Below are 26,059 nucleotides of genomic sequence, written 5' to 3' on the forward strand. Positions count from 1 at the left end.
ATAACAGATGTTTTGTGGATGGTGGAAAAAAATATGGTACATTCTGTTTTGTAGAAGACCATCATATGACTAAAAAAAATCGATGGGGAGGGGGAGGAGGATGATGTTTTCAAACATTTCCGTTGCCTCTAAGATATCTTGAGAATTGAGCTACAAATAAACACTTGCATTAATAAATTATTTATTACATGCAATGCACACCAAAAACACAGGAAGTAAAGGAAAATTGAAGTATTTGGTTAAAATTCTTCAAAACTTTTGAGCAATGAGTCCACGCTATTGCACGGACTAAGATTCTAAAATATAGTTTCCCCGGCTAATGTTTTTTGGAGGGACCTGATAGCTTAAAATCATTTCGAGAGCCTCAGTGGTGTCTAATCGTCATAAAACATAAATAGAATATTAGCCGATTCTTCCAGACAACTATCATCCATCAAGAGCTACTGAGAATATGTGGTTTAGAGACGAAATTAAATTATTTTCAAAAATATTTAACCAGCAACTTCTAACAAACAAGCGAGCTCTTTGGATATCTAAAAGGTATAAATGGATAAATGGGTATAAAGGTATATTGGATATAAAAAATGTAGGGAAAAAGATAACTTTATTAGTACAAGAAAATCTTGTCATTACCTCATCATCATTTTCTGGCATGGTGACAGTTTTTCCAATTACAACATCATCCCCAGACACTCGAATGCCAGGGGCTATAATACCGTCATTGTCCAACTTGTCATAAGACTGGGGATGCTTCATACCCTAAAAATAACATAATAAAATAAAAAAGACGAAAATCATAGAATGCATATAAGAAGAGAAGAAGAATGATATATATAACAGAACTATGTAAGTGCATATAAGTATATAAGAACATAAGTATGTAACACAAGTACAACATAAGTATATAAGAACATATAACATAACTATATAAGAAGAGAAGAAGAATGAAATGAATAGGATGAAAAAAAAAAAATCGCTGGGGAGGTTGCACAAAAAGATTTTTTTGGTGAGGGGGTACAAAAAAATTAAAAAGTATCACAAAATTTTATATCCGTTTTTGTTATGTGGTTACGAGTCGGACAAATAATTCGGGGGGGGGGGGGGGCAAACCCCCTAGCCCTCCCCCCTAATTACGACTTTGCTCTATAGTATGTCAATCGTCATACATTGGTCAATAAGCCCTTGTCTTAGCAACCAGCAGCCATAGAGACAAAAAGCCTTGTTAAGACATTAGAACCGTTTTAAATAACATTTATCTCTCAACCATGCCCAATAAAATATACTAAAAGATGAAAAGAGCAATAAAAATAAAAAAAAGAGGAAAAGATCAATAAAAAAAATAAAAAGGAAAGTAAAAACAAAAAAAGAATAAAAGACCAATAAAAATCAAAAAAGAAGAAAAAAGGCAATAAAAATGATAAAAGAAGAAAAGAGCAATACACATAATAAAAGAAGGAAAGAGCAATAAAAATCAAAAAAGAAGAATGAAATGCACTAACTTGGCATGTGTCTCTAGAGGGCTTCTCAAATGTCTCCTCACTCGCTCCTGCCATTGCTCTTTTCGTTTCAGCGTCCTTATAGGAACGGAAGAAAACTGACCTAAAATATGAGATAAAATAAAAGATAGCAAACTCCATGCTAGAAATATTCCAGATCCCTTTACAAATTTTATTTCAACCAATCTGTTATTCTGTCATCATCATGACATCATGACATATGGAATTTAAATTATCTGTTAAAACAGTCCTTATAAGTTAGATGATTACACAGCAATGATCGGTTGATCTACTGGATAATTCGACAACAGATGCCTGATCGATAGTCCGGTTCTGGAAAACTCCCTAATTAAAAAAAAACAACAAAAAAACCTTCGCTAATACAACTTTTGAAGATTATGAAGTTCTTACGACAGTAACACATGTTTCGTCAGTGTTGCCACTTTCAACCATGATAATAAATCAGCAAATCTAAAAGCCTGAATTTAGCAGTGCTTTTCGTCCGTAAAATAAAAAAATAAAAAACAATATGATTCCTAAAGACAGCAAAACCTTCTTGAACTGTTTGTGCAATGTATTTTTTTTTTTCACTTATCCCACGTTTCTCTTTAAAAAGTCACAACTACAACTATCAAAAACGGAATAGTTGTATAGGGAGGCTTTTTCAATCAAAAACAGATTTTAAAAACCGATAATCAAAATAGCAAGTATTAAGAATTCACGAGCGTGGAAATGTCCAGTTTCCACCTGTTTGATCTATAGCTGATGGACCTAAGGTGACTCAGCTCCGTTCACAATCCAAGGACTACACTGGCCCTTGGAGTGCCTTTTCAGCAGCTTATATGCGCTCAACCCTCCGCAAAGCTTTATTTTTACCTGGTTTCCAAAAAGACGTTCAACAAACACAACTCTAGCGAGGGAAAAGCCATTGGCTTTTGCCATAAGAAAAACGTCCATGACAATTCTGAGTAAATATTCCAGAAGCCTGAAATTAACTCGTATCTTTAGAATTGAAAATGCCATTAAGCAATCAAGTTAGAGCTGAAAACCTGTGAGTGGGTCAAGTCCTTGACTCGTCAACGAAAACACTTACATACATCTTATCTCGTTGAATTTAAAATGCAACCCTTGGATGGAATTATAATCCATGCGGTACATAATCTTCGAATATAAAGTGCTTGAAGATGGAAGGAGAGAAGCGAGGGGTAAAATTTAACGGACTGATAAAATGTGGTACCCAGGGACCAATTTTTTGCGACCAATTTTATCAAAAATCGATTGATACTCGTAGTAGAAAATGTCGAGAAAATTTCTCAACAACCCAATGAAAACTGCTAGAATTATGAGGAGGAGAGAGAATATAAATTCTTTGCATGATTTAAACTGGTCGATACGCCTACAAAAATATTTAGATACATTGAAATGAACCACTTTGACTTAAGTCCCATCGGCCTTGTTGCTCGTCTCGGGTTCTCTCTCTCTCCTCACGAGCGAACGTATTTGTCCCCTATACAGCTCTCTGTTTTATGCCATTCTGAGAAGACCTAGGAGGTTACAGTCGCAGAAGTTCTCCTTCCAGCCCTTCACAGGGCGACCACAAGGGCGAGAACCGTGGAAGCGACCTCCGAAGGCAATTTTCGGTAATTGGTCGTTGGACATGCGCTGGACACAGCCATGTCAGCGATTCGACGCAGCAGCTTTGTCTCAAACACAGCGATAGGGGCGGATAGGGGAAAGTCCTTTAGATGTGAAGGATACCTCCGAATATAAAATAGAGAGGCGTGGACCATTTTTTTTTCATTAGATCCTCTCTTCGAATACTAAAGGTAAATCTTCTTTTAAATTTCAATGCTAAATTTAAACGACAGTTTGAGCGTGTATGACTTTTAAAGCTTGTTTTAAGATAAGAGTCTTAAAAATAATAAAAAACCTACCTAAAGAATCCCCGATCTACAGCTGATGCGTTCATAAGTACCGAGTCTTCTTGATTATATCCAGTGTAGCAAAGGATGGCAACAATCGAATTGATACCGGCCGGCAATTCTCGGAATCTTAAATATTCCATAGAACGGGTTGTTACTAGCGGCTTCTGTGGATAGCACAATACGTGTGCCAACGTGTCCATCCTAACATGGAAATTGGTAATGTAAACACCCATGGCTTGTTTCCCCATAGCACTCTGAAAATAAAATACCCTTAAAATATAAAATATCATCAAAAGAAGAAGTACAAAAAATTTAACACAGGATAAACTTTGGACGCATAAAATAGAACAAATTAAAAATAAAATAAAAATAAACGAAAGAGGAGAAAATAAAAAGGCTCATTGATTAAAATTCCCGAATAACTAAGAGAATAAACAATTAAGATTAATAATTTAGACACGTCAACAACCCCTTAGTTCTCAAAGGCCATCTGTAAGGAATGCAATTGTTAAAATCAGAAACCAGATGACTTAGTTCTTTAACTTATTGAATTGCTGGTTTATTTGTTTGAGTGAATGACTTGCATTTAAATTTGCTACTGTAACTATTTGTGATAAACTATTACTTCTTAGAATAATATCAATTTTTGGCCCTTGGACCCATCTTAGGTTTATCTTTCCTATTAGGACCCATCTTTCAAATGGTTGTTTGAACATTATGAAGTTTTTAGGCAGAAACACTTTTGTTTCAATATTTCCATCTTTTGAATCCATAGATTAATCGTTTGTTTCCGCAGATTCTTCTTTTAATATTACTACTTCACGAAAGTTTGGGTAATCTTTGATATTTTTTTTTAATCCTTTAATGATAAAAGAGAAACTGTTTAAAGTATATTTTGCTTTCACTAAACTGTAAACGACACCCTTCTGGTTTTTAGAGAGTTTAGGAGTGCGGCAACCCTACTCTTGTTTGGTATAAGAAGTTTTTGGCCCATTTCCAGGGCGCCGTAACACCATCCCTCATCCCCAAAAATGTATGATTCTGTTGGCCCAGAGAACGATCTCTCACAGTTTCAAGAAAATCACACACCTAAGCAATTTGGTGCTGATGTGGCAGATCGGTGCCGCGAAACGTTACTTGTCTCCAGCCCTTTAAATTCAACTACGCTACTTGCAGTACTGATTGCTTTATTTGTAAATTATCAATAACGTTAGTTTCATTAGCGTTAGTCTACATTTTTCCTAAAATACTATTGTTTGGAATATATTAATTACACATTTAAATCGTAATTAATCCTAAAGTATTCAAACAGTGGTCAAATATGGCTCTGAAGCATGGGCACTCCGAAAAGCAGATGAAAATTTACTAGATGTTTTCCAGAGAAATTGCCTACGGATTGTTCTGGGTACCCGGCTGACTGACCGTATTTCAAACAGTAGGTTGTACGAAAAGTGTGGTTCAATCCCGCTTTCTGGGGCTATAATGAAAGAAAGGTTGAGATGGCTAGGCCACGTTCTACGGATGAAGGATGACAGATTACCGAAGATTGTCCTTTTTGGCCAACCGTCTGGGGCTACACGGAAAGCAGGTCGTCCTTGTCTGGGTTGGGAGGATGTCATAAATAAAGATTTAAAGGAAATGGGAACTTCCTGGGAGGGTGTAAAGAGGGAGTCTTTAAATAGATTAGGTTGGAGGAGCGTGCGTAGCTGTGTTGGCCTCAGGCGGCTTGGTGCTGCAGTGAGTTAGTAGTAGTAGTAGTATTCAAACATTATTTAATACATTTTCCCACTGGAAGGTAGGGGGATCTAGGAGAGGGAAGCTAATTACCACTATTTGCTTCAGGAAACTTTAAGAATCCCGAATTGTTTGAGAATTTTCTAGAGTGCATATTTCAAACGTGTATGTTACATGTTCCTGGTTTACAAAAATATTTTAACGAAGCTCCTCTACATTTCTTGATCTTCACTATTACGGAATCTCTCTTCTAACTCAAGAACTTACTTTTCAAATACAGAGTAAAACAGTATATATACATGTTATCATACTGTTCTTATTTACAGGATCGATATTGCAGTAACTGGGTAACCCCCCCCCCCCACCAGATACTGCCCTGTGAGAACTTAAACATCCTTACCAGCATTTTTGGCATATAAATTACAATACTGATAACACAAAATTCAGTAAACTATGTTTAACTATACATTTAAAATAAATTTCGTGGTGACACAACAGTTCGTCACAAAACACAACACTTTATTCAGGAAGAAGTTTTAGTTCAAGCAGAAATTGAACTTCAAGGCACCAAAAACGAAGTTTTTGCGACATAAAATTAAATAATTCACAACAAAACTTTTTTACAAAACTTTTTTACAAAATTTCCCAAAAAGAAGTTTTGGTTTCTTGTAATGTAAGGCGTTTCATAGCTTCGACAGTTCTAATGTCCTATATTTTAAAAGTAATTCACCTGAATCTTTTTTTTTTAACCTTTTCCTCCAGCTCCCCCCCCCCAATACTCTTTCAATATAAGCAGCCAGTAGCAAAAATTAAATGAAACAGGGCAAATAAAAACAAAGAGTTTCGTTGATTAGTTCACAAAAGATATGAAACAATGGTATGAATAGGTATGGTCCCGGGTAGGGTATGAATAGGAAACAAGGGTATGAAACAATAGATATGTATATGTGAACAATGAAACCTTAGTTCACAATATGCTTTTCTAAGATTTCAATAACTGCTTAAATATCTCGTATATATCCACAAGTTGACCTTACTTCACGAATTCGTTTAAACATTTATTATTGTTATTAATATTGGGAGAACGGAAAGTTAAAAAAAAAGTTGGAAATCGACATGTTCTACATAAGTACCGACTCCTCTAAACAAAACCATGCGGGAGAACAGTGGATTGAAGCCAGAGCCAGCAATGGCTTTGGAAGATCTTTATCCTACCCTTCAAATAATTCTTACTAGGAGTTAAGCGACTACATGTATTTGAAAGAAAATTGCAGGGACGATTTTTCCCAACATGAAAATTAGATTTGCCTGGCTAAGTCGTTGTTGCGGTAAGTTGGGAAGCACGGATTCGATTCCTGGCAAGGCCAGTTATTTGGATTTGGACTGGGGTCAGGAGCAGGACAGGTGGAAGGGTGTGCGAAAGCACAGAATGGCTGGTCCCCCACTCCCCATTGCACTTCCCACATGAAGAGCCATGAAACGGGAGATCAGCACCGCCAGTTTAGACATTTAGGGTCTTGTGCTGTCATGCTTATTTTTTATTTACTTTACTGAACGTCACGATTCCTGAGATTCTTATTGTTACAATGTTTTTACTCTTAATCTTATGTTTCAAGATATAAATAAAATAAACTACTAAAACCGAACGACAAGAATCGTTAAAGCGAACCTGGTAAGTATTCCTGGGAGATTGATTGTGATCAGGAAACGGAATGATTGACGCACAAACACCCAGAATCATAGCAGGGTGAATTTCACAGTGAGTGTACGTAGCACAATATCCCTCATTATCAAGACGAATATCATCGGGAGCCATGGCAATCATCGCCGTCTCTTCTTCGAGAGTATCGACATACTCAACGACTCCACTAGCTACCAAGTCATTCCAGCTGCAAAAGTCAGTGAGGAATCATCAAGTGAGTTATAGTTTTATAGTGAGTATCCAGTGAGTATAATCATATAGTGAGTGGGTAGTTTTATAACTAAGCACAAATTAACTACAAGACTTAAAAGCTTAACCTGCAAAAACAAAAGCCCAAGGCAAAAGCTTTTTGCCAAAAACCGCAAATTAGGTCGTTTAATGTGTTGAGCAGAAGCCGGGTAGTCCCTTCCCGACTTGTCGATATTAATTCCTGCTAAACATAGCTTAAAACTTTAACTGCATGTCAGCGTCATTGGGTTGCATAATCGAAGTTTATATAGTGATGTAAAAAATTACGAAATTTGCTACTATGAAACAAGCAGTATATATACCAGAATTGGAAACATTGAAAAAGCAAAATCACCAAGAATAATAGTCACATGCTCTTACTTATCTGAACCTTTTCAACTAATTAGGATAAGCTTATAGTTATTAAAGACAAAATAAGCATAGTACGAGTGCTACAACTAACAGGACCAAGTCGACTCAGACCAATACAACTTTTTTCAGTATTTTTTTTTTCCGTACTAGTATAGCTTATACTACACACCATGGCTGGGGAGACGAATGAGTTATCATATTGCAGTGGTTCTCAAACTTAGGTAACCCTTCTCCGTTACCGGTACTAAGTAAACTACAGCTAAAATATAAATACTATTAACAGTCCTAGAGTTACAAGAGTCGTTTTTTTCGTTATACATCCTTTGTGTTTGAGTTATTAAAACAAAATACACAGCTTGACAACTTGAATAGGGTTCTCATATGGACAGCTCAACGACAATAAAGAGTATGTAAAATTTGTGTGAGCTTTTTGATTTGAGCCGTTTAAAGATCGAAATGACTTTAGTCCGTTTTTTTATTTTTAAATTAAATACTTTATAACCACGAACTGCACTTCACTTACTAGGTTGAATTTTGACTTCTTTTTCTGTAAAGGATAGGTCTAGATGATTCAGATTAACACACACAAAACGAACTTTTAATTAAACGCCAAAATAAATCCCCTATTTTGTTTCGTTATCTGATAGCTGGTATTAAAACTAGAATAGCCAATTTATGTACAACAACAAAAACAAAGCCTTATCTTCGAATTATAGAGCTACATACAAGTAATTTTACCATTTTAGGATATAATACTTTTTTTCAATTTTCACAAAACAGTTAAAAAGGAAAAAAAATACTTACACAAAGTTATTATATTCCTTTTCTTTGAGCTGTTCTATATGAGTCTTCTTTAAAAGCAAGCGTTGATTTTCAACAATCAAAAGTGGACGGCAAATTCTTCCCGCATCAGTATAGATACGAATCTCACGATCTTGAATATCACGCACCATTGATACTTCTGAGACAATGATGTCCATTTGTCTCCGAAGCTTGCGCAGTGTTGTCATCAGTTGCTCAGGGTCTCTATGAATTCCGACCCAACATCCATTTACAAAGATTTTCGTTGCACTGAAAAAGGAATTCACTATTTTAAGGACTCAAAGGGAAAAGATTGATATACCGTTACGGGTAATAAATTGCATGTTTTGGTTGTATGTTTTGGTTGTGGGTATTTTTGGTTATCAGATTATCCCCTATATCTTTTTTTAAATGGCTTAATCAATTCATTCCGCTATATTTACTCAATACTTTTCTCTTTGAATCATATTTTTTTTTACTTGTCAACTGCGTGGGAGATTATTTCTATCGCTCACCGGGGAAAGTTACCTAGACTGTAATATGTTGGTTTAAAACAAGAAATACGTCATGAATACTATTATGGGTCATAAAATATGCTCAGGGTCTCTATGAATTCCGACCCAACATCCATTGACAAAGATTTTCGTTTCACTGAAAAAGAATTCCCTATTTTACGGACTGTAATGAACTGCATTTTTTGGTTGTGGGTAGTTTTGGTACATCACCTTACCCCCTATTTATCTTCTTTTTTTTATGGCCTAACAATGCATTCAGCTATATTTACTCAATATTTTTTTTCTTTGTAATTCAGCTATCGCTTTTGTTACTCTACTTGTCACCTGTGTGGGAGATTATTTCCATCGCTTACCGGGGAAAAATTACGTAGACTGTATTATTTTGGCTTAAAATAAGAAATGCGTCATGAATACTGTTATGGGTCATAAATTGCTCGTTTTTGTTGTATTTAATTTGGTACATCACATTACCCCTTACATCTGTTTTAAATGGCTTAATCAATTCATTCTGCTATATTTACTCAAACCTGTTTTCTATTTAATACAGCTATCGCACCTCATATTGTCTTACTTGTCACCTTCGTGGGAAATTATTTCTATCACTGACGGGGGGAAGTTACGTAGTTACGTATATTGAGCTTTCTGCGCATTAGAGTGTATTTGACCAATATTAAAATATAATCAATAGAGACTCGAGCATGTCTAAGAGCTTTTAACGCGCTCCCAGAAAATCTAGAAAGTCATCTGCTCACAGGGAATCCACTCAGCTTATCACGATTACTGTTAGTGCTTCGTTATCTTAATTATTTTAGTATATCCACTATATTTAATACTTGGCTCTTAGTTATTACCTATTTTATTAGAATCTTATTTTTTATTAATATCAAATCTTTATTTTTTTTTATTTTCTAAACCCGTCACTATAAAAACGAAAGCAAGAGTACAACATATATATATATATATATATATATATATATATATATATATATATATATATATATATATATATATATATATATATATATATATATATAAAGAAAAAAATACAGAACACTACTGGACCAATACTTAAAGAAGCGACATCGACACTACTGCGGTAGCAAGGACGACCACTCGTGCGACAGCCTTGTGTTATAACTATCAATTTGTTTTCGAACGGCCTGACATGGTTTTTTACCTTTCAAAAAGCTAATATGTGAATAACGCGTCACAAAGATAATCTCAACAGGTAATTTGCATAGCGAAAGTAGCAGGATCGAATTTGCTTAGTATCAGACTTCTAAGGCATTCTCCAAAAAGATGCAATACACAGAATATTTGGCAGTCCAGTTCCATTATATATTCTACTTATTATATAATTTAGAATTTTCAATATCAGAATTATGATCATCGTGACTTAGTCCTCCACACAGGTGATCAACGAAGAGACATTTAAACATAGAATAGGATAACTTACTCAGCTACTGTGCATGGAGCCATTTCTTCGTATTGGAACCATTTTTTGAAATATCTTGATTTCAAATACTACTACTACTAATAACTCACCGGAGCACCAGACAACCTATGGCTAACACAGCTACGCAAAGTCCTCCTCCGACCCATCTATTCAAGGCCTCCCTCTTTACACCCTCCCAGGAAGTCCATTTCCTTTCGGTCTTTATTTATGACATCCTCCCGGTCCAGACAAGGACGACCTGCTTTCCGTTTAGCCCCAAACGGTTCGCCAAGAAGGACAATCTTCGGCAATCTGTCATCCTTCATCCGCAGAACGTGGACTAGCCATCTCAACCTTCTTTCATTATAGCCCTAGAAAGCGGGATAGAACCACATTTTTCGTAGAGCCTACTGTTTGGAATACGGTCAGTCAGCCGGGTACCCAGAACAATCCGTAGGCAATTTCTCCGGAAAACATCTAGGAAATTTTCATCCGCTTTTCAGAGCACCCATGCTTCAGAGCGATATTTGACCACTGTCATCACTGTAGCTTCTGATATTCTAATCTTGTTTTGCAGACTTATCTTCTTATTCTTCCTAAAACTGTGAAAAAACACCCTGAGTCTTGGCTATTCTACTTTTAACATCTTCACTGCTCCCACCGTCTTTACTAATAGTACTATTAGGGTAAGTGAAGCTGCCCCCCTGATCCATCTTTTCGTTACCCAATGTCACCTTTTTATCTTCACTTATTCCTAGCCTTAGTGACTTAGTCTTCTTAACATTGATTTTCAAACCTATTCTAGCAACCTGAACTCGCAAAACCTCTAAAAATTCATTCATTTTGCTCACACTTTCATCTAATATACTTAAATCATCAGCATAATCTAAGTCCAGGAGAGTTTTTCCTCCCCATTTGATTCCATGGTCTCCAATTGCCTTTCATGTGCTCCTTAGGACAAAGTCCATCAAAGCGATCCATATAAAGGGAGATAAAACACACCTCTTAGGGAATCAAAATCGGCTAATTACATGGCTTTTAATTCCCCTTTATCACAATTATGAAAATAAATCCCTTATATTCAAGCCTTAGAAAATATTCCCATATTAGATAAAATAATGGCCCAAATAATCCGATTGCTAATTTTACTAGTATCATATGATATTTGTTACAATTTCAAAATAAAAGGATTAGGGTCACTGTACCTACACTCTGCACTACTCTGCATAGGCCATACTCTGAAAAAAAAGACATTAAAATAGAGGATAAAAAACTTACTCAGATGTAGCGGGCGGAGCTATTTCCTAACAATAAACTATTTTTAATATAGTTTATTTCTAAAAAGCACAACATTTTTGGCTTTTGGATTGACAATATTTGGCGGAACTTTACTCCCCTTCATGCCACATTTTCTATTTTTATCAAGCATATTCAACGAAAAAGCAATAAAACCTGACACAAGTAAGTACTGTGGTGAGACACGCAAAAGAATAACTGGATTGTTTCATTTGGGTCGTTGTAACAAATAGTTATTATCTATGCATATATCTTATCTTATCTATATATATATATATATATATATATATATATATATATATATATATATATATATATATATATATATATATATATATATATATATATATATATATATATATATATATATATATATATATATATATATATATATATATATATATATATATATATATATATATATATATATATATATATATATATATATATATATATATATATATATATATACATATATATATATATATATATATATATATGTATATATATATACATTATACATATATTTATATATATATATATATATATTATATCTTTTATATATATTGCATATATTATCTTTTATGTATTTGTGCAGTTATGCTGCTTGTCAACGTTCTCTTCGGCGTGTTTTTTTTTCTTTTCCTTTTTATATGAAAGACATAACAAGCAGCGAAAATAACCAAACAATGATTAAATAAGCAATAATTGAGAATATTGACGTTCGATGCTTTTCAGTAAACTAACCACAGCATTGAAAAGTCCTATACTCTCAATAAAAAATTTTTTGTAACACGTCAGTCGCATACCTTTCTTCATGACTCCTCCGGCCATCGTGCAAGCGCATTACCTATTCTGTGGCCAAATAGCAACTGAAGCTATTCCTGTGATGCTTTGGGAAACATCCCAAAGCGCGCGTTGTAAAGCGTCTCATTTTGAGCCAGATTTTCGCCACTGTAGAATAGCTACGCTATGCAACTGACAACACTGATGATGTAAATCATGCCAAGATAACACAGAGACTGGCGACAGTGATATGTAGTCCAACAACTAATAATGTAGTTGTTAAATAACAAAATTGTCCAAAAGCATCTTTTACCCGTGAATATCTTTTGCTTTTGAATAGTTTCGTCACCCGTTAAATCACAAAATTGCCCCAGAGAATCTTTTACCCGTGAATATATTTTGCTTTTGAATAGTTTTGTCGCCCGTTAAATCCTAAAATTACCCAAAAGCATCTTTTACTCGTGAATATATTTGCTTTTGAATAGTTTCGTCGTCCATTAAATCACAAAATTGCTCAAAAGCATCTTTTGCTCGTGAATATATTTGCTTTTGAATAGTTTCGTCGCCCGTTAAATCACAAAATTGCCCAAAAGCGTCTTTTACCCGTTAATATCTTTTGCTTTTAAATAGTTTCGTCGCCTGTTAAGTCACAAAATTGCCCAAAAGCGTCTTAGGCCCATGAATATCTTTTGCTTTTGAACAGTTTTGTCGCCCGTTAAACCACGAATTCTTCTACAAATGTGCATACGAGCACCTTTTAGCATACAGACCGGAGAAAATATACCGTCCGTCGTTGCGAAAATTCGATATTTCAAAGATGTTCACCTTTGAGAGAGCTATTCTCTGGTAAAGAAGACTTTCGAGCCTTTCATATTAGAATAAAGACAGGGGTACTTATCCCCCGACTAAACCTACCCTCAGTTTTACCTATTTATGAAGGTTTTATATCGGTATTATCATTAATAAAACACAATAAAAAAGAAAACTTACTCTGCTATGGCGGATGCGCCATATGGCGAATATCTGCTATGGCGAATGGCGCCGTTTTATATCGGTATTATCATTAACAAAAACACAATAAAAAGGAAAACTTACTCTGCTATGGAGGATGGCGCCATATGGCGGATATCTGCTATGGCGCCATGTCTGCTATGGCGGATGGCGCCATTTTATATCGGTATTATCATTAATAAAAACACAATAAAAAAGAGAAACTTACTCTGCTATGGCGGATATCTGCTATGGCGCCATATCTGCTATGGCGGATGGCGCCGTTTTATATCGGTATTATCATTAATAAAAACAAAATAAAAAAGAAAACTTACTCTGCTATGGCGGATGGCGCTATTTCTTCCAAGTTCTCCATAGACCATTCTTCTAAAAACTCAAGAATTGGAGACGGTTGAGATCCAACAGAAATGTAAGCCATCAAGGCCAAGTTTTTCACCAGACCTACAGCAGCACCTTCAGGAGTCTCAGCTGGACAAATCATGCCCCAGAGTGTGTTGTGGAGCTGACGTGGTTTGGCTAATTTCCCATCACGACCAATTGGAGAATTGACACGTCTCAAATGAGACAATGTGGAGGCGAACGTCAATCTGTTTAGCACCTGAGGAAAAAAAACTACGTAAAAAAATGAAATTCAAATTACAGCTAGTCAGCTACAGAACGTCACTCATTTAGAAGATTCTTGAATTACTGTCAGATCTGGGTCGTCCAGAAGGGGGGGGGGGCAGGTTTCAGCTTTACCACCCAAAATATTTATCGAACTTGTAAATTTTGTCTGAAAAAGCAAATAAAAAGAACCTTCTACATTTACTTAACTGTCAGTAACCCCCCCCCCCTCCCCATCCCACGACCAAAACACGTGTCTAAGATACGGTCCTGTGTCAAATGCCCACTTTTCTTTTGTCAGAAATTAGAAATTATGCTCATGAGTATCATTGCACCCTCGCCGCCCAACAAGACAGGCCATGAGTCAACTCATATACTCAGGGTGAGTAAAGTCTATCGATCCAAGGGGTCAACACAGTTCTTTGATCCATCCCCTATTTCAACCCTAACTTAGTTGTCCCTCTTTATTTAGTAGCTTTCCATTCTGAAATAAAGATCAGTGCGATCAGCCCGAATGATACTTTCTATAATAAATTTAAATAATCTGCACGGTAAAGTCGGTTTACTTACAAGGTGACACCCCGCAGAGTACACTTGTAGAAAAGCTTTGTAATACACTACACCTCTATTTGGAATAGCGCCCTGAGAAGAGCTATCCCTAAAAATTGTCGTCTACAGACTGCTTTAAAATGACACAACTCAATCTTTAAAAGGAAACAACTCTGCTTTAAAAGGACACATCAGACAAAACTCAAGGTAAAAAAGAATAAAGAAAAGAAGGCAAATGATTGAACAGTGGCATATCAGGCTCTAACTTCTTAGGGCAAATAATATAATTGTAATACAAAAATACTTTTTTAGTGCAAGGTAAAAAAAAAGAAACGAGAAAAAGAAATCGAATAGCTTCCAATTTATTTGAACTATGAACTAATGAATACGTATAATAAAACGACAAAAAGAAGCCGGATTTATCTCGAAACCATAAATATGAATGACATACAAAAAAATATATGGATGAGAAATAAGAATATAACAAGTAGAACGTATATCGTAGGAGCATCACATGTATATTTCGTTAGTTTAAGAAAAATTATATTAAAAAATACAGGTTTTAAAAGAAAAGGTTCTATGTCGAAAGCATGAATAATGCATAAGGTGCAAGTAACAAAGAATTTACAAGCAAGCAAGTTAAAAAATTTATTAAAATAATACAGACTTGTAAAATAAAAAGGTGTCTCTTAAGTAAAAAATTATGAATGAATGAAGTATAGAAAAAAATAGAAAGAAAAATTAAGAAAACAATAGAAAGAAAACATAAGACAAATTATATAGAAAAATACAGGTTTTAAAAGAAAAAGTTCTATGTCGAGAGCATGAATAATGCATAAGGTACAAGCAACAAAGAATTTACAATTAAAAAAAGTTAAAAAATTTATGTGTCTTAAGCAAAAATTATGAATGAATGAAGTATAGAAAAACATAGAATAACGTATAACACAAGAGCATCACATCTACACCTTATGAAAAAGAATACACATAAAAAAAAAAAACTAAAGTCATAAATATGAATAAAGTAAAGAAAAACACCGAATTCTTAATAAAACAACCCAACTTCAGCTTTAATATGAAAAAGGAGCTTATTTGTCGTGAGTGTGACGCCGAGCTTTTTTTAGTTGTAAAAAGACAAAGTTTAATGGTATTGACTGAAAATTTCGACCTTTTAATTGCTCAACGGATTCGTGTACAGTTAAGTAAATACAGAAAAAAGGAAAATTGAAAAAAATTGAGTAAATTGGTAAAATTGAGTAAATTTGAATGAGTAAAATTGAGTAAAAATAAAAAATAAAATAAATAAAAGAATCAGTAAAATTAGTGAAAAAATGGGTAAAATGAGTAAAATTGAGAAAATTGAAAGCTGGGCACCCCTGCTGAAAAAGGCCCAGCACTGCTGAAAGCAAAAATTAAAGAATCTGAGGCAAATAGCAGGTAAATTGAGCTAAAATGGCATTCAACCCCTACCTGAGATACCCCAGCTCGAGCTTGATGGGCTTTCTTCTGATCACCCCAGTTGCCTGTGGCCAAGGAGTACTTCAATCCATCAGTGATGAATTTTGGTTTAATGGCCAGCTCTATATTGAAATCTTTTCCGCGATCAATGAACTTCTGGGCGTACATTCTTACTTCTTTTGTTAAAGTTTTGAACAAGCCTCTGAATAGTAACGACATCAATGGACCTGGAATTCAAGCAATTTTGATAAATCATTGAGAAAGCAAAAACTTTGTCTCTTACTACATTTTGGCTCATTACATTTTGGCAATCAATTGCGTACCAAGGGCATCTATAAATTTGTTTTACTCTTATACCCATCTTTGGTCTATTCAAACCTGAAGACAATGATTTCCTATAAAATAAAAATTATTTGATTCTTTCAAATTACGAAAGTTTTCCGGTACTGCCACAAATTTCTTCAGTGTCGCCACGTTGGACCATGAAACTAAATACTCAAAACTAAGTTAAATTTGTGTAACGTTTTTCGTCAATTAAATTCCAGCAAAATATCTGTGGATTCCCAAAGTCCATTGTTTTAGGGTTTATGAGAAGGATGGGTGATGAGTTCTCTGGTTTCTTTATTTATTAAGTTATTCAAATTTTTTTTTGGTTTGATGGATTGATGATGGGAGGTACCAATTTATTTTATTTATTTATTTTTAGTATTTATTTATTATATTTATTTATTATAAATAAATATAATAATATAATATAAATATAGATAAATATAATAATATAATATAAATAAATATAATAATATAATATAAATATAAATAAATATAATAATATAATATAAATAAATATAATAATTTATTTATTATTATATAGGTTATTTATTTATTTATTTTTTTGTCTTTTCCTGTTTTGTTTTTGATGTTTAATCGACGTCACCTTTCATAAGTTAATGTTATAAATATAGGCCTAGTGGGATGATTATTTACCTAAACAAGCTTCGCTTCAGGTTTTGTTATGTTTATTGCTGATGAATAAACCCTTTCTTTCTTCAAATTATGCTGTCTGATGTTTTTTACTGCGGTATGTTTTTAGCTCATTAAAGGCAGGTTTTACGCTGATCTAACATTGAGATTTAAAAAAAAGACCAAAAAACAAAACTGTCAGATCAGAGAAACCATAAATACGTAGATCAGGCAGACCAGAAAAGTTCAGAGATCAGAGTGTATAAAGCCTAAAATGAACAATAAATGTATTATAATTATCTAAAAACGTTAATATTACCTTATAACAAATATTACTCTTTTTCAATGCCACATCCAGGGAAGAGATTGAACCTCACCCCCCCTCAAAATGTTTGTCTGACTCGTAAAAACAACAAAAACAAATTTCTGATGTGTTTTTTTTTGGAACCCCTCCCTTCCCCGGGAAAAAATCCTTTTGTAACCCCCCCCCAAAAAAAAATCCTGGATACGGCCCTGCTTTTTAAACTCCTTTTGTTTCGGTTTTAGAGAAGAGTTTTATAAGCAGGTATAAACAGGTTAGTGTACCTATGGGGTCTCCTCTAAGTCCTCTTTTGGCTAATCGTTCTTGGATTATATTAAAATGTCCGCTATTTCATATTTTTGTCTGACTCCTTGTTTCTAGGGTAGGTTCATGGACGAAATTTTTTATATTAAGAAACACAAATTTGAGACCCTAAATATATTTCTCGACCATTTAAACAGGTTTGATAAAAAAAAGGAGAATAGGAAAAAGTTGCGGGACCGATGCAAGGTCCCGGTGCTCGGCAGGCTTGTATATCCTCCATTGCTATATAATAATAGCTAGTTCTTTAAAAAAAAATACAACCATGCTATTTACATAATGGATAGTGCAATCTGTTCTTTTTAATCACAGAACCAAGCACTTGCTGCGTGATTGTTTGTTTTAGCAGCAAGGTTATATTGGGTTTTAGCAGCAAGGTTATTTTTAGCTGTTGCAGTTGCCAAGAACTGGGATACGAATTTTTGAATACCCCTGCTCAGACATTGGATATTTAAAGAGTTTGTCGGTAAATTGGTAAAGAGTTTGTCGGTAAATATCGGTAAATTGGATATTTAAAGAGTTTACCCAGTATATATCACTATTCCAAATCTATCAATAAACAAAAAAAAATTGTCTGTAATTATAATAATAAAATAAACAATCTTTACTCTTTCCCTTTATCACAATGCAATAGCATGGGTATCGTCAAACAAAAAAAAAGAGAAAAACGCAAAAATACGCAACATAAAGAACACATGATGAGCTATCACTTCAATTTGAGGATATTGTCGTTGTAGTGCTTCATGTAGTATGGAACGAAGGAGTTAAAAAATCTTGTCGTTGAGTGTGTAGGCGGACATTCTAACAGTTTTTTTCCCTCTTTCAAAGCTGCCAGCCTCGTCTTGTGTGCGTGAGTCACTGAAGTAAACTGAGGCAGGATATCTCGGTGTGTTGAGGACTTCAGGATGTCAGCTCCAAGCTTCATCAGCGTTTCGTGCCTCCTTTCATCCAGGGTTATAAGAATTTCATCCAGGTTAATAAGAATTATTTTGCAGGCTCTTGTCTGAATTGTTTCAAACTGACTGTGTTTCTCTGTGAGCAATGGGTGCCAGACAGGACAGCCGTACATGACTATGGGCATTACATAAGTTTTGCAGCACGAAAGAAGTTGTTCTGTCATTCCAAACCTTCTGAGATTTGCGAAGGATTTTAGAAGACCAGCTGCTTTTGCTGTGATCTGGTTGATTTCATCTCCGAACGTAAGATCGTCACTTAGTGTGATGCCGAGTATTTTGACTGATTTCTTTGTTTGGAGAGGTGCAGATTCGTCAATACTCTTCTTCTTCAGAAATTTGACACGCAACACACAGCTTTTCTCGAGACTTAGTTGGAGCTTCAATTGATCAGCTTGATCCCGAAGCTCTGCAACCAGGGACTCGCGTTGGTCGTGTGTTTGTGAAACGAATCGTAGTTGACTTATTGAACACTCATCTGCGAACTTGAACCTTTGTTTATGTTGTCTCATCAGTCGGTTGATTACAATGACAAATAAGATGGGACCTAGCTTGCTTCCTTGGTCTGCTCCACATGTGATGTCTTGGAAGTTGGATGCTTCCCCGTTTTCAAGTTGTACGCACTGTTGACGACCAGAAACGAAACTTGCGATGATGCACAGCAGAAACTGCGAGACCTCCAGGGCACGGGCTTCATTGATAACAGTCTCGTGGTCAAGGAGATCGAAAGCTTTCACGAAATCAGAAATTATTATATCAGCAACGGCCTCCAAAATTTCTAGATGCTCTAGTAGATCATGAAGTAATCTGACCAGATAATGTGTTGCATTACTGTAAAGCACTAACAGTCTTTCTTTTTGCTCAGTATATGCATCATCAAGATCACTTATGTCAGACATGACATAAGATGTGATGTCTTGGAAGTTGGATGCTTCCCCGTTTTGTAATTGATTTTGCAGTTGTTGAAGTTTTTTTTGATTAATTGTAATGGTTTTAACTGGGAAGATTTTGTCTATTTAATCGCATCCTTGCGCTAGTTTTAAGTATATTGCTATTTCTAAACTTTTTTTTAATGCTTTTGGCCTGTTTTAATCTTTTGGTCCCAAGTACGAATTCGGTCCACCGGGGTTTACGATGACGATTCTTTAAAATAAATGACTAGAAAAATAACCTACCAAAATTTGATTGTTTTTCAACAAAATTACTCTTTCGCTGCATCATTCTAGAAGTAAAAACACTCATTTTTATTCAAAATATTTTGAAAGCCAAGAAGAAAGCACAACTACTACAACGTGGACGCTAGATGAAATTATAGATTTTCAAAATTCACTGTAAATAATATTTTATAAAATATTCTGTACACCTGCAAACAGGAATACTGGGACCCCTCCCCCTCATTCCATGGAAAATTTTGTCCTAAGAATTTACTGTTTTAGATCCCTTGCTATATTTATGTGTGTAGTGCGTGTGTAGTTATCTAACAATTTTGACTACATATAAATATATATATATATATATATATATATATATATATATATATATATATATATATATATATATATATATATATATATATATATATATATATATATATATATATATATATATATATATACATATATATCTTCTCAAACCTGGGAACCCTTCCTCCCGTCTCCCACGAAAAAGCTTGTTCAAAGAATTTACTGTTTTAGATCCCTTGCTATATTTATGTGTGTGTGTGTGTGTGTGTGTAGTTATTTAGCAATTTGGCTGTTAATTAAAATTATTTAATTATAAGGATTTTTAATATTAAAATTAAAATTTAGTATATATAATTAAAATTAATTATAATTAATTTAATTATAAGGATGTACTATTTTAGTGTATTTGATCGTTTGCTCTTTACTCGATTATTTGGCATTGTATATACGTACATATATATATATATATATATATATATATATATATATATATATATATATATATATATATATATAACGAAAAGAGAAATCACCAATGCAACAGCACAAACACATAAAAAAAAAGACAGAAGGAGAAAAGGAAGACTCTTTTCCTAAATTAGTGACTAATATAGACCAGCACTTGAATGAGGCCTTAACCCTACTCATCCATACAATCACATAGGTCAAACAGCATAGCCATACACAATCAACCATAAAGAATAATCCATGGACAGGCAGTCATGTCGTCAATAAGTATAAGTCGTCATTTACCAAACAATAAAGACAAATAATTCAGAGGCAACAACCCAACACACTTACATATATACATATATATATGCCAAAATTATATGAAACTGGAAAACACCTAAATTTATAACAACAGCAAATTATTGAAAACTTACCAGCTAAATCAAGTCGTTTGTTGCCATAGTGATCTCTGTCATCCAGTTCTCTTCTACCAAGGGCAGCTAAAAGAAGTCTGTGTACCATGTACCCCAAAAAGTAGGCCTTCTTTGTCTCACAAAAATCTGAAATTCCAACATGTGGCAACATCTCCTTCTGTAAAATTTCACGAGCGTATTTAATACGCTTGTCCTTGGTGACACCAGGTCGTGCGCCACGAGCTCCAATAAAATTCAGCGCAACATTCTGCTCTTGAATGACAAAAGCTTCATCCAAAGAGGGTTTGACCATCTCCATCATTTCGGGATCGTCAAATTCATAAATAATATGCTCCAAAATATCTCTGTCAGCAACAAATCCAAGAGCTCTGAAAGAAAGAGTCAACATCTATAACAGCAATTGAATTTCAGTTAAAGGGAACAAATTCTTCTTCAATTTTCAAATGTTTACTGCTTACCTAACTACCATCCGGCCAGGTTGACTGACTTGGGGCTTCTATCCTGCATCATAACCACGTTGCCGGTATGCCTCCCTGTTTGTCGCAGTGCTCAGTGGTACTGCGAAGGGATGGTCGGAAGCTCCCCCCCCCCACGCAAGGGAGATCGTACTTTTGGGTAATAGACAATAATTCTTCCTTCAAAGGTTATTTTGGGCAGTCGGGCTAGCCCTATGCGATGGACGTGTCCTAAATATCGAAGTTGTTAAAGTCGGGTGGTCTATATGATGATTTGAGAGTAGTTTAAATAGTACAGATGCCGTGTGTTCGATAGGCAATACCCAGTTCGGGGTACCCTAGTTTAGAAAGCAGCCAGAGGATGTGTGTAAACGGCTTTTAGGGTTTATATCTCCACCTAGCAACGGGAATCGCTAAGGCCAGATGAAGTCACATCTTCGGGCTTACTATATTATATATATATTCGGCTTAATATATATATTAATAGAGCACAGTGACTCGAATCATATTGAAGTAAGAGGCAGGTGTCATTTTACACCTCTTGAAGAGTCATTTTAGGATGTCACCACATTCCCTAGGCATTTTGTATGGAGTCTAGAGCAGCCACTCATGCAAAAGGAAGAGTACCCTCTCTCATCAACACTCAAAATCTCAAAATTTCCACTCTAATTTCAAATATGCACGCCTCCCTCTCCCTGTGGACAAAATTCCTGTGCATATACATACTTTGGATTCAGCAAAAGGAACTATCTATAATTAAAAAAAAACAATCTGTTTTATTTCCCATGTTTGTCTTTTTCCACAAAAAAAAAAAGTTCCCTGAAAAATTAATGAAGAATGTGTACCTTTGTTTGCAGTAAAATAATAAAAATGTTACTTTGTTAAAAAGGCTAATTTGTTTTTCATCCTCAAGAGACGATTTTTTACTAATGACAATATACGTTGCTCAGGCTTTCCCCTTTATATGATGACCAAATATAATTTATTCAAGCTTCGCATTATACCACCAACTCAAGAGGGCTATAGGAAAGACATGATGTTTATCAACACTAAAATCTTTTATGAACCATGCTTAACCACCACAAATAAAACTTTTAGGAATCAAAAGCGACATTTTCAAAGAGCCAAAAAAAAATACATCACGATTACAACATTTCAAAATTTCTTTAATTTTTTGAATAAAAACTGTTTAGTATTTTTATTTTTAATTATTAAATAATTTAATAATTTTCATTATTTTTATATATTTTATTATTTATTATATCGTATTACTTTTTAAAGAAAAACTGAAACTTAAAGGAATCGATAGCAATGTCTTCAAATAGCAAAAAGTATAAATTGCGATATGTGCCATACCAAAATGGAACTCAAATCAGTACTGTAAGTTGCAAGTTTTATCAAATAAATTCTTTATCGATCTGTCCATGTTACCCAACGTTACCTTTCCATCTTCATTTATTCCTAGCCTTAGCGACTTAAGTCTTCTCATTAATTCTCAAGCATATTCTAGCCCCCTCAACTCGCAAAACCTCTAAAAGCTCAATGAACTTCAACGCAATGAACTATTTTGAATAGCCAGACTGTTTTCTATGCTTAAATATGCGCTTTCTTTCGTATCTTTTTTTCTTCGACAAGTAACTGATGTTTGAGACACATGTTGATCAATCATGCCAAGTCCTAGAATAAGTTTATCAGTTTTATCAATCTGTTACTTAACTAATATTTTATCAATTATTTTCTTGTTGTAAAAATTTCATATCACAAAAATTTCAAAAACGACGGACCATATCATAAATACAGCACGTGTTATTATCCCACCCTTCCAAAAGGCAAATAAAAAAGCTATGTCATTCAGGGGATATTTTCGAAGTTTTTTTCGGACTTTATTTTTTTTTCTTAAATTATTCCCAATTATTCCTTGAATCTTTTCGGACAGGGAAATAGAACCTGATAACTTCGAAGACCACACTGCCTTTCCATGACGAAAGTAAAACAGTTCAAAATAGGGATGAAACCTTTTTATTGACATTGAATAGATATAAAATTATTTAACTGGATATTTCGAACACATATACAGTGTTCATCATCAGCAGTAAAACTCTGTACTAAAGCACTGCTGATGATGAACACTGTATATGTGTTCGAAATATCCAGTTAAATAATTTTATATCTATTCAATGTCAATAAAAAGGTTTCATCCCTATTTTGAACTGTTTTACTTTCGTAATAGAACCTGAAGTATCAAAACGATAGTGATTTGAAGTATTCATATTTATTCTATTCTTTCTGGACTATTCAAACATGCATCACTGAAATAAATATGAATGGTATGAAGTAAAATGAAATTCCGTCCAGGGAAATAAAAAATAAAATAAAAAAAAAAAAAAAAAAAAAAAATGGGCAAAATGTTTTGCTCATGTTGTTATGCCTACAAGGTGCTCAAAATGGCCAAGTTGTTGGGCAAAGAAAATAATAAATTGTTTAAAATAATTATTTATAAATTGTAAAATAAATTATATAAAATTGTAAAATTGCAAAATTGTAAATGTAAAATTGTAAAATAAATTATAAATTGTTAAAAATAATTGTTTAAAAATATTTAAAATAATTATTAAAAATAATTTGTTTTTATCCCTTTTCAAATTATACCTCTACAATGATGCTCAATAGCAACTATAATACCACTTACCGAAATACAATCATAATTGGTATTTCTTGTTTGATGTAAGGAACGATTGCGATTATGCGCTGTCCAATGGCAGATTTCTTCAAATTCTAAAGAGAACAAAAAAATTCAGTAACAACACAAAATATTCGTTTATCGAATATATCTATTTTACAGTAAGTAATGCACACAGCAGAAGTAAGGAACAAATAAACAAGAACCAAGACCTGATACAGCACTTGTGACGAGGTCGAGAGAGCCAACATTTCGCAATGTTATCGCGGCGATATATTTTTTTTTTGAGACTACCATGATAAGCCCTGCTGCGCGGGATTTCTGCCTCTGAATAGCTTTTTCTAAAACTTTAGATCGCTTTAAATCCATCGCTTGATTTAGCTCCTCCTACGCTTGTTGGCCCACACTATAATAAATTCCAGTTTTCATCACCATAAAACGTAAACTAATCTGATATTTTTGTTAAAAGTGTTAGCCATCTTTTGAAATTAATTAAATTTTATTTTGGAGTTAATTATAAAAGAGTGTTTCTATATATTTAATTGGTTGTAAGAAGGTGGTTTCGCCTTTCTTTTTTTTCAGGGTCTATGTAGTCCCATTTCACCTGATTTTTAGTTGATGATGGTAATATTTGGAATAAGGTGTTTTTTCGTCATTATTTGACACAATTAATATTTCCTTTCCACCTTCCCTGTTTTTGGGCCATAGGGCCCATTGTAGGATGTTAGATATGTTGTAAATAAACGAACTTGAGACCTATACAGGGGGAAATGGACAATATGATTTCCTGTTATTGATTATGATTATTACAATGATTTCCAGTGGGACGAACCCGGTCAAAACATAGTCATGACTGAGAAATCGGCAAATTAAAAATTATTGACAAACTCTAATATTTCTATAAAAAAAAATATTTGATATTGGATCGAAAGAAGGAATTGTTTATAATTTGGAGAAAACACCAAATATTCACAGAGAGTAAGATCAAACACCGGTCTGCTTTTTCACCCGATGTATGGAGATAGGAAGGACATTAATTCGTTTTTTTTTTAGTTTTGAGTTTTTTTAGAAACTAAAACGATCAAGGAATTTTTTCTGAGGTGGGCTAAAAAAAGGAGGGGGTACGGTTGGATGCTGAGCTGGTTGAATTTTTTTAAAGATAAAGGTTAAAAAAATCTGTAAACTTTTTTAGGGATGAAGAGATTGTTGGGATTGTCAGTAAATATTAAAAGAGATGATTAATGGATTTTTAACTGAATTGTTTGTTAAATCACTGATACTCATTTGAATTCAAAACTGTGAGCTAAGTTCGTTAGAACAGAAATTAGAAAAATAATATATAGTAAGTCCAGAGAAATTGCTTAAGGAAGGGTACCCGGCTTACTGACCGTATTTCAAGCAGTAGGCTGTACGAAAGTGTGATTCAATCCCGCTTTCTAGGGCTATAATGAGAGAAAGGTTGAGATGGCTAGGGCTCGTTCCGCGGAAGAAGGATGATAAATTGTCGAATATTGTCCTTTTCGGCAAACGATCTAGGGCTAGACAGAAAGCAGGTAGTCCGTGGTTGGAGTGGGAGAATGTCATAAAGAAAGATCTAAGAAAAATGGGAACTTCCTGGGAGAGGGTTAAGAGGTAGGCTTTGAATAAATTGGGTAGAGGAACGTGCGTAGCTGTGTAGGCCTCAGGCGGCTTGTTGCTGCAGTGAGTATTTAGTAGTAGTAGTAGAAATGTTGGAAGTTGATTAGCAAAAAAAAAGGGGAACAAGATATAGTCTCCTACCTGTCCTCCCTTAGCCATCATGTTAACATAGAGTGTTGACACAGGCCTCGACGAGTTTTCAATACACGATCGTATTTCTGTTTTGTAGCAGTACTTGCTGTCCTTTAAAGCAAAAACGTAAACTGTGTTCGTTGCCATCTTCTCCTGAGCAATCAACACCTAAAAAATGAACAAATTATTTTAATTTTTTAAGGAATTCTTAAGGGGGACACCCCTCTAAGTCCTCTAGGGACCATTGCAATACTTTATAGCTGGTTAAATCTATTTTTCTTTTTCTTTATACTTGCACGAAATAGGATATTTTCTTTTAGATTGTTTTTTTTTAAGTCCCGCAGACATTAGTAAATGGGCC

At 34.3% G+C, this 26,059-nt stretch overlaps 1 protein-coding gene across 1 annotated transcript in view; it reads right to left on the reverse strand.

Annotated features, from left to right (window-relative positions):
* LOC136039136 (DNA-directed RNA polymerase II subunit RPB2) overlaps positions 1-26,059 on the reverse strand; it is a 77,813-nt gene that overhangs the window by 25,770 nt on the left and 25,984 nt on the right. Inside the window, exons 6-15 of the mRNA XM_065722624.1 lie at positions 25,708-25,866; positions 23,938-24,023; positions 20,794-21,161; positions 15,924-16,138; positions 13,616-13,899; positions 8,262-8,528; positions 6,825-7,044; positions 3,431-3,675; positions 1,500-1,599; positions 634-759 (exon numbers count right to left, since the gene is read on the reverse strand). Of these exons, the coding sequence (XP_065578696.1) occupies positions 634-759; positions 1,500-1,599; positions 3,431-3,675; positions 6,825-7,044; positions 8,262-8,528; positions 13,616-13,899; positions 15,924-16,138; positions 20,794-21,161; positions 23,938-24,023; positions 25,708-25,866 (2,070 nt within the window). The remainder of the gene's footprint in view (positions 1-633; positions 760-1,499; positions 1,600-3,430; positions 3,676-6,824; positions 7,045-8,261; positions 8,529-13,615; positions 13,900-15,923; positions 16,139-20,793; positions 21,162-23,937; positions 24,024-25,707; positions 25,867-26,059) is intronic.

This window comes from Artemia franciscana, chromosome 19 (genome assembly GCF_032884065.1).
Source record: "Artemia franciscana chromosome 19, ASM3288406v1, whole genome shotgun sequence".
In the NCBI taxonomy this organism is placed as follows: Eukaryota; Metazoa; Arthropoda; class Branchiopoda; order Anostraca; family Artemiidae; genus Artemia; species Artemia franciscana.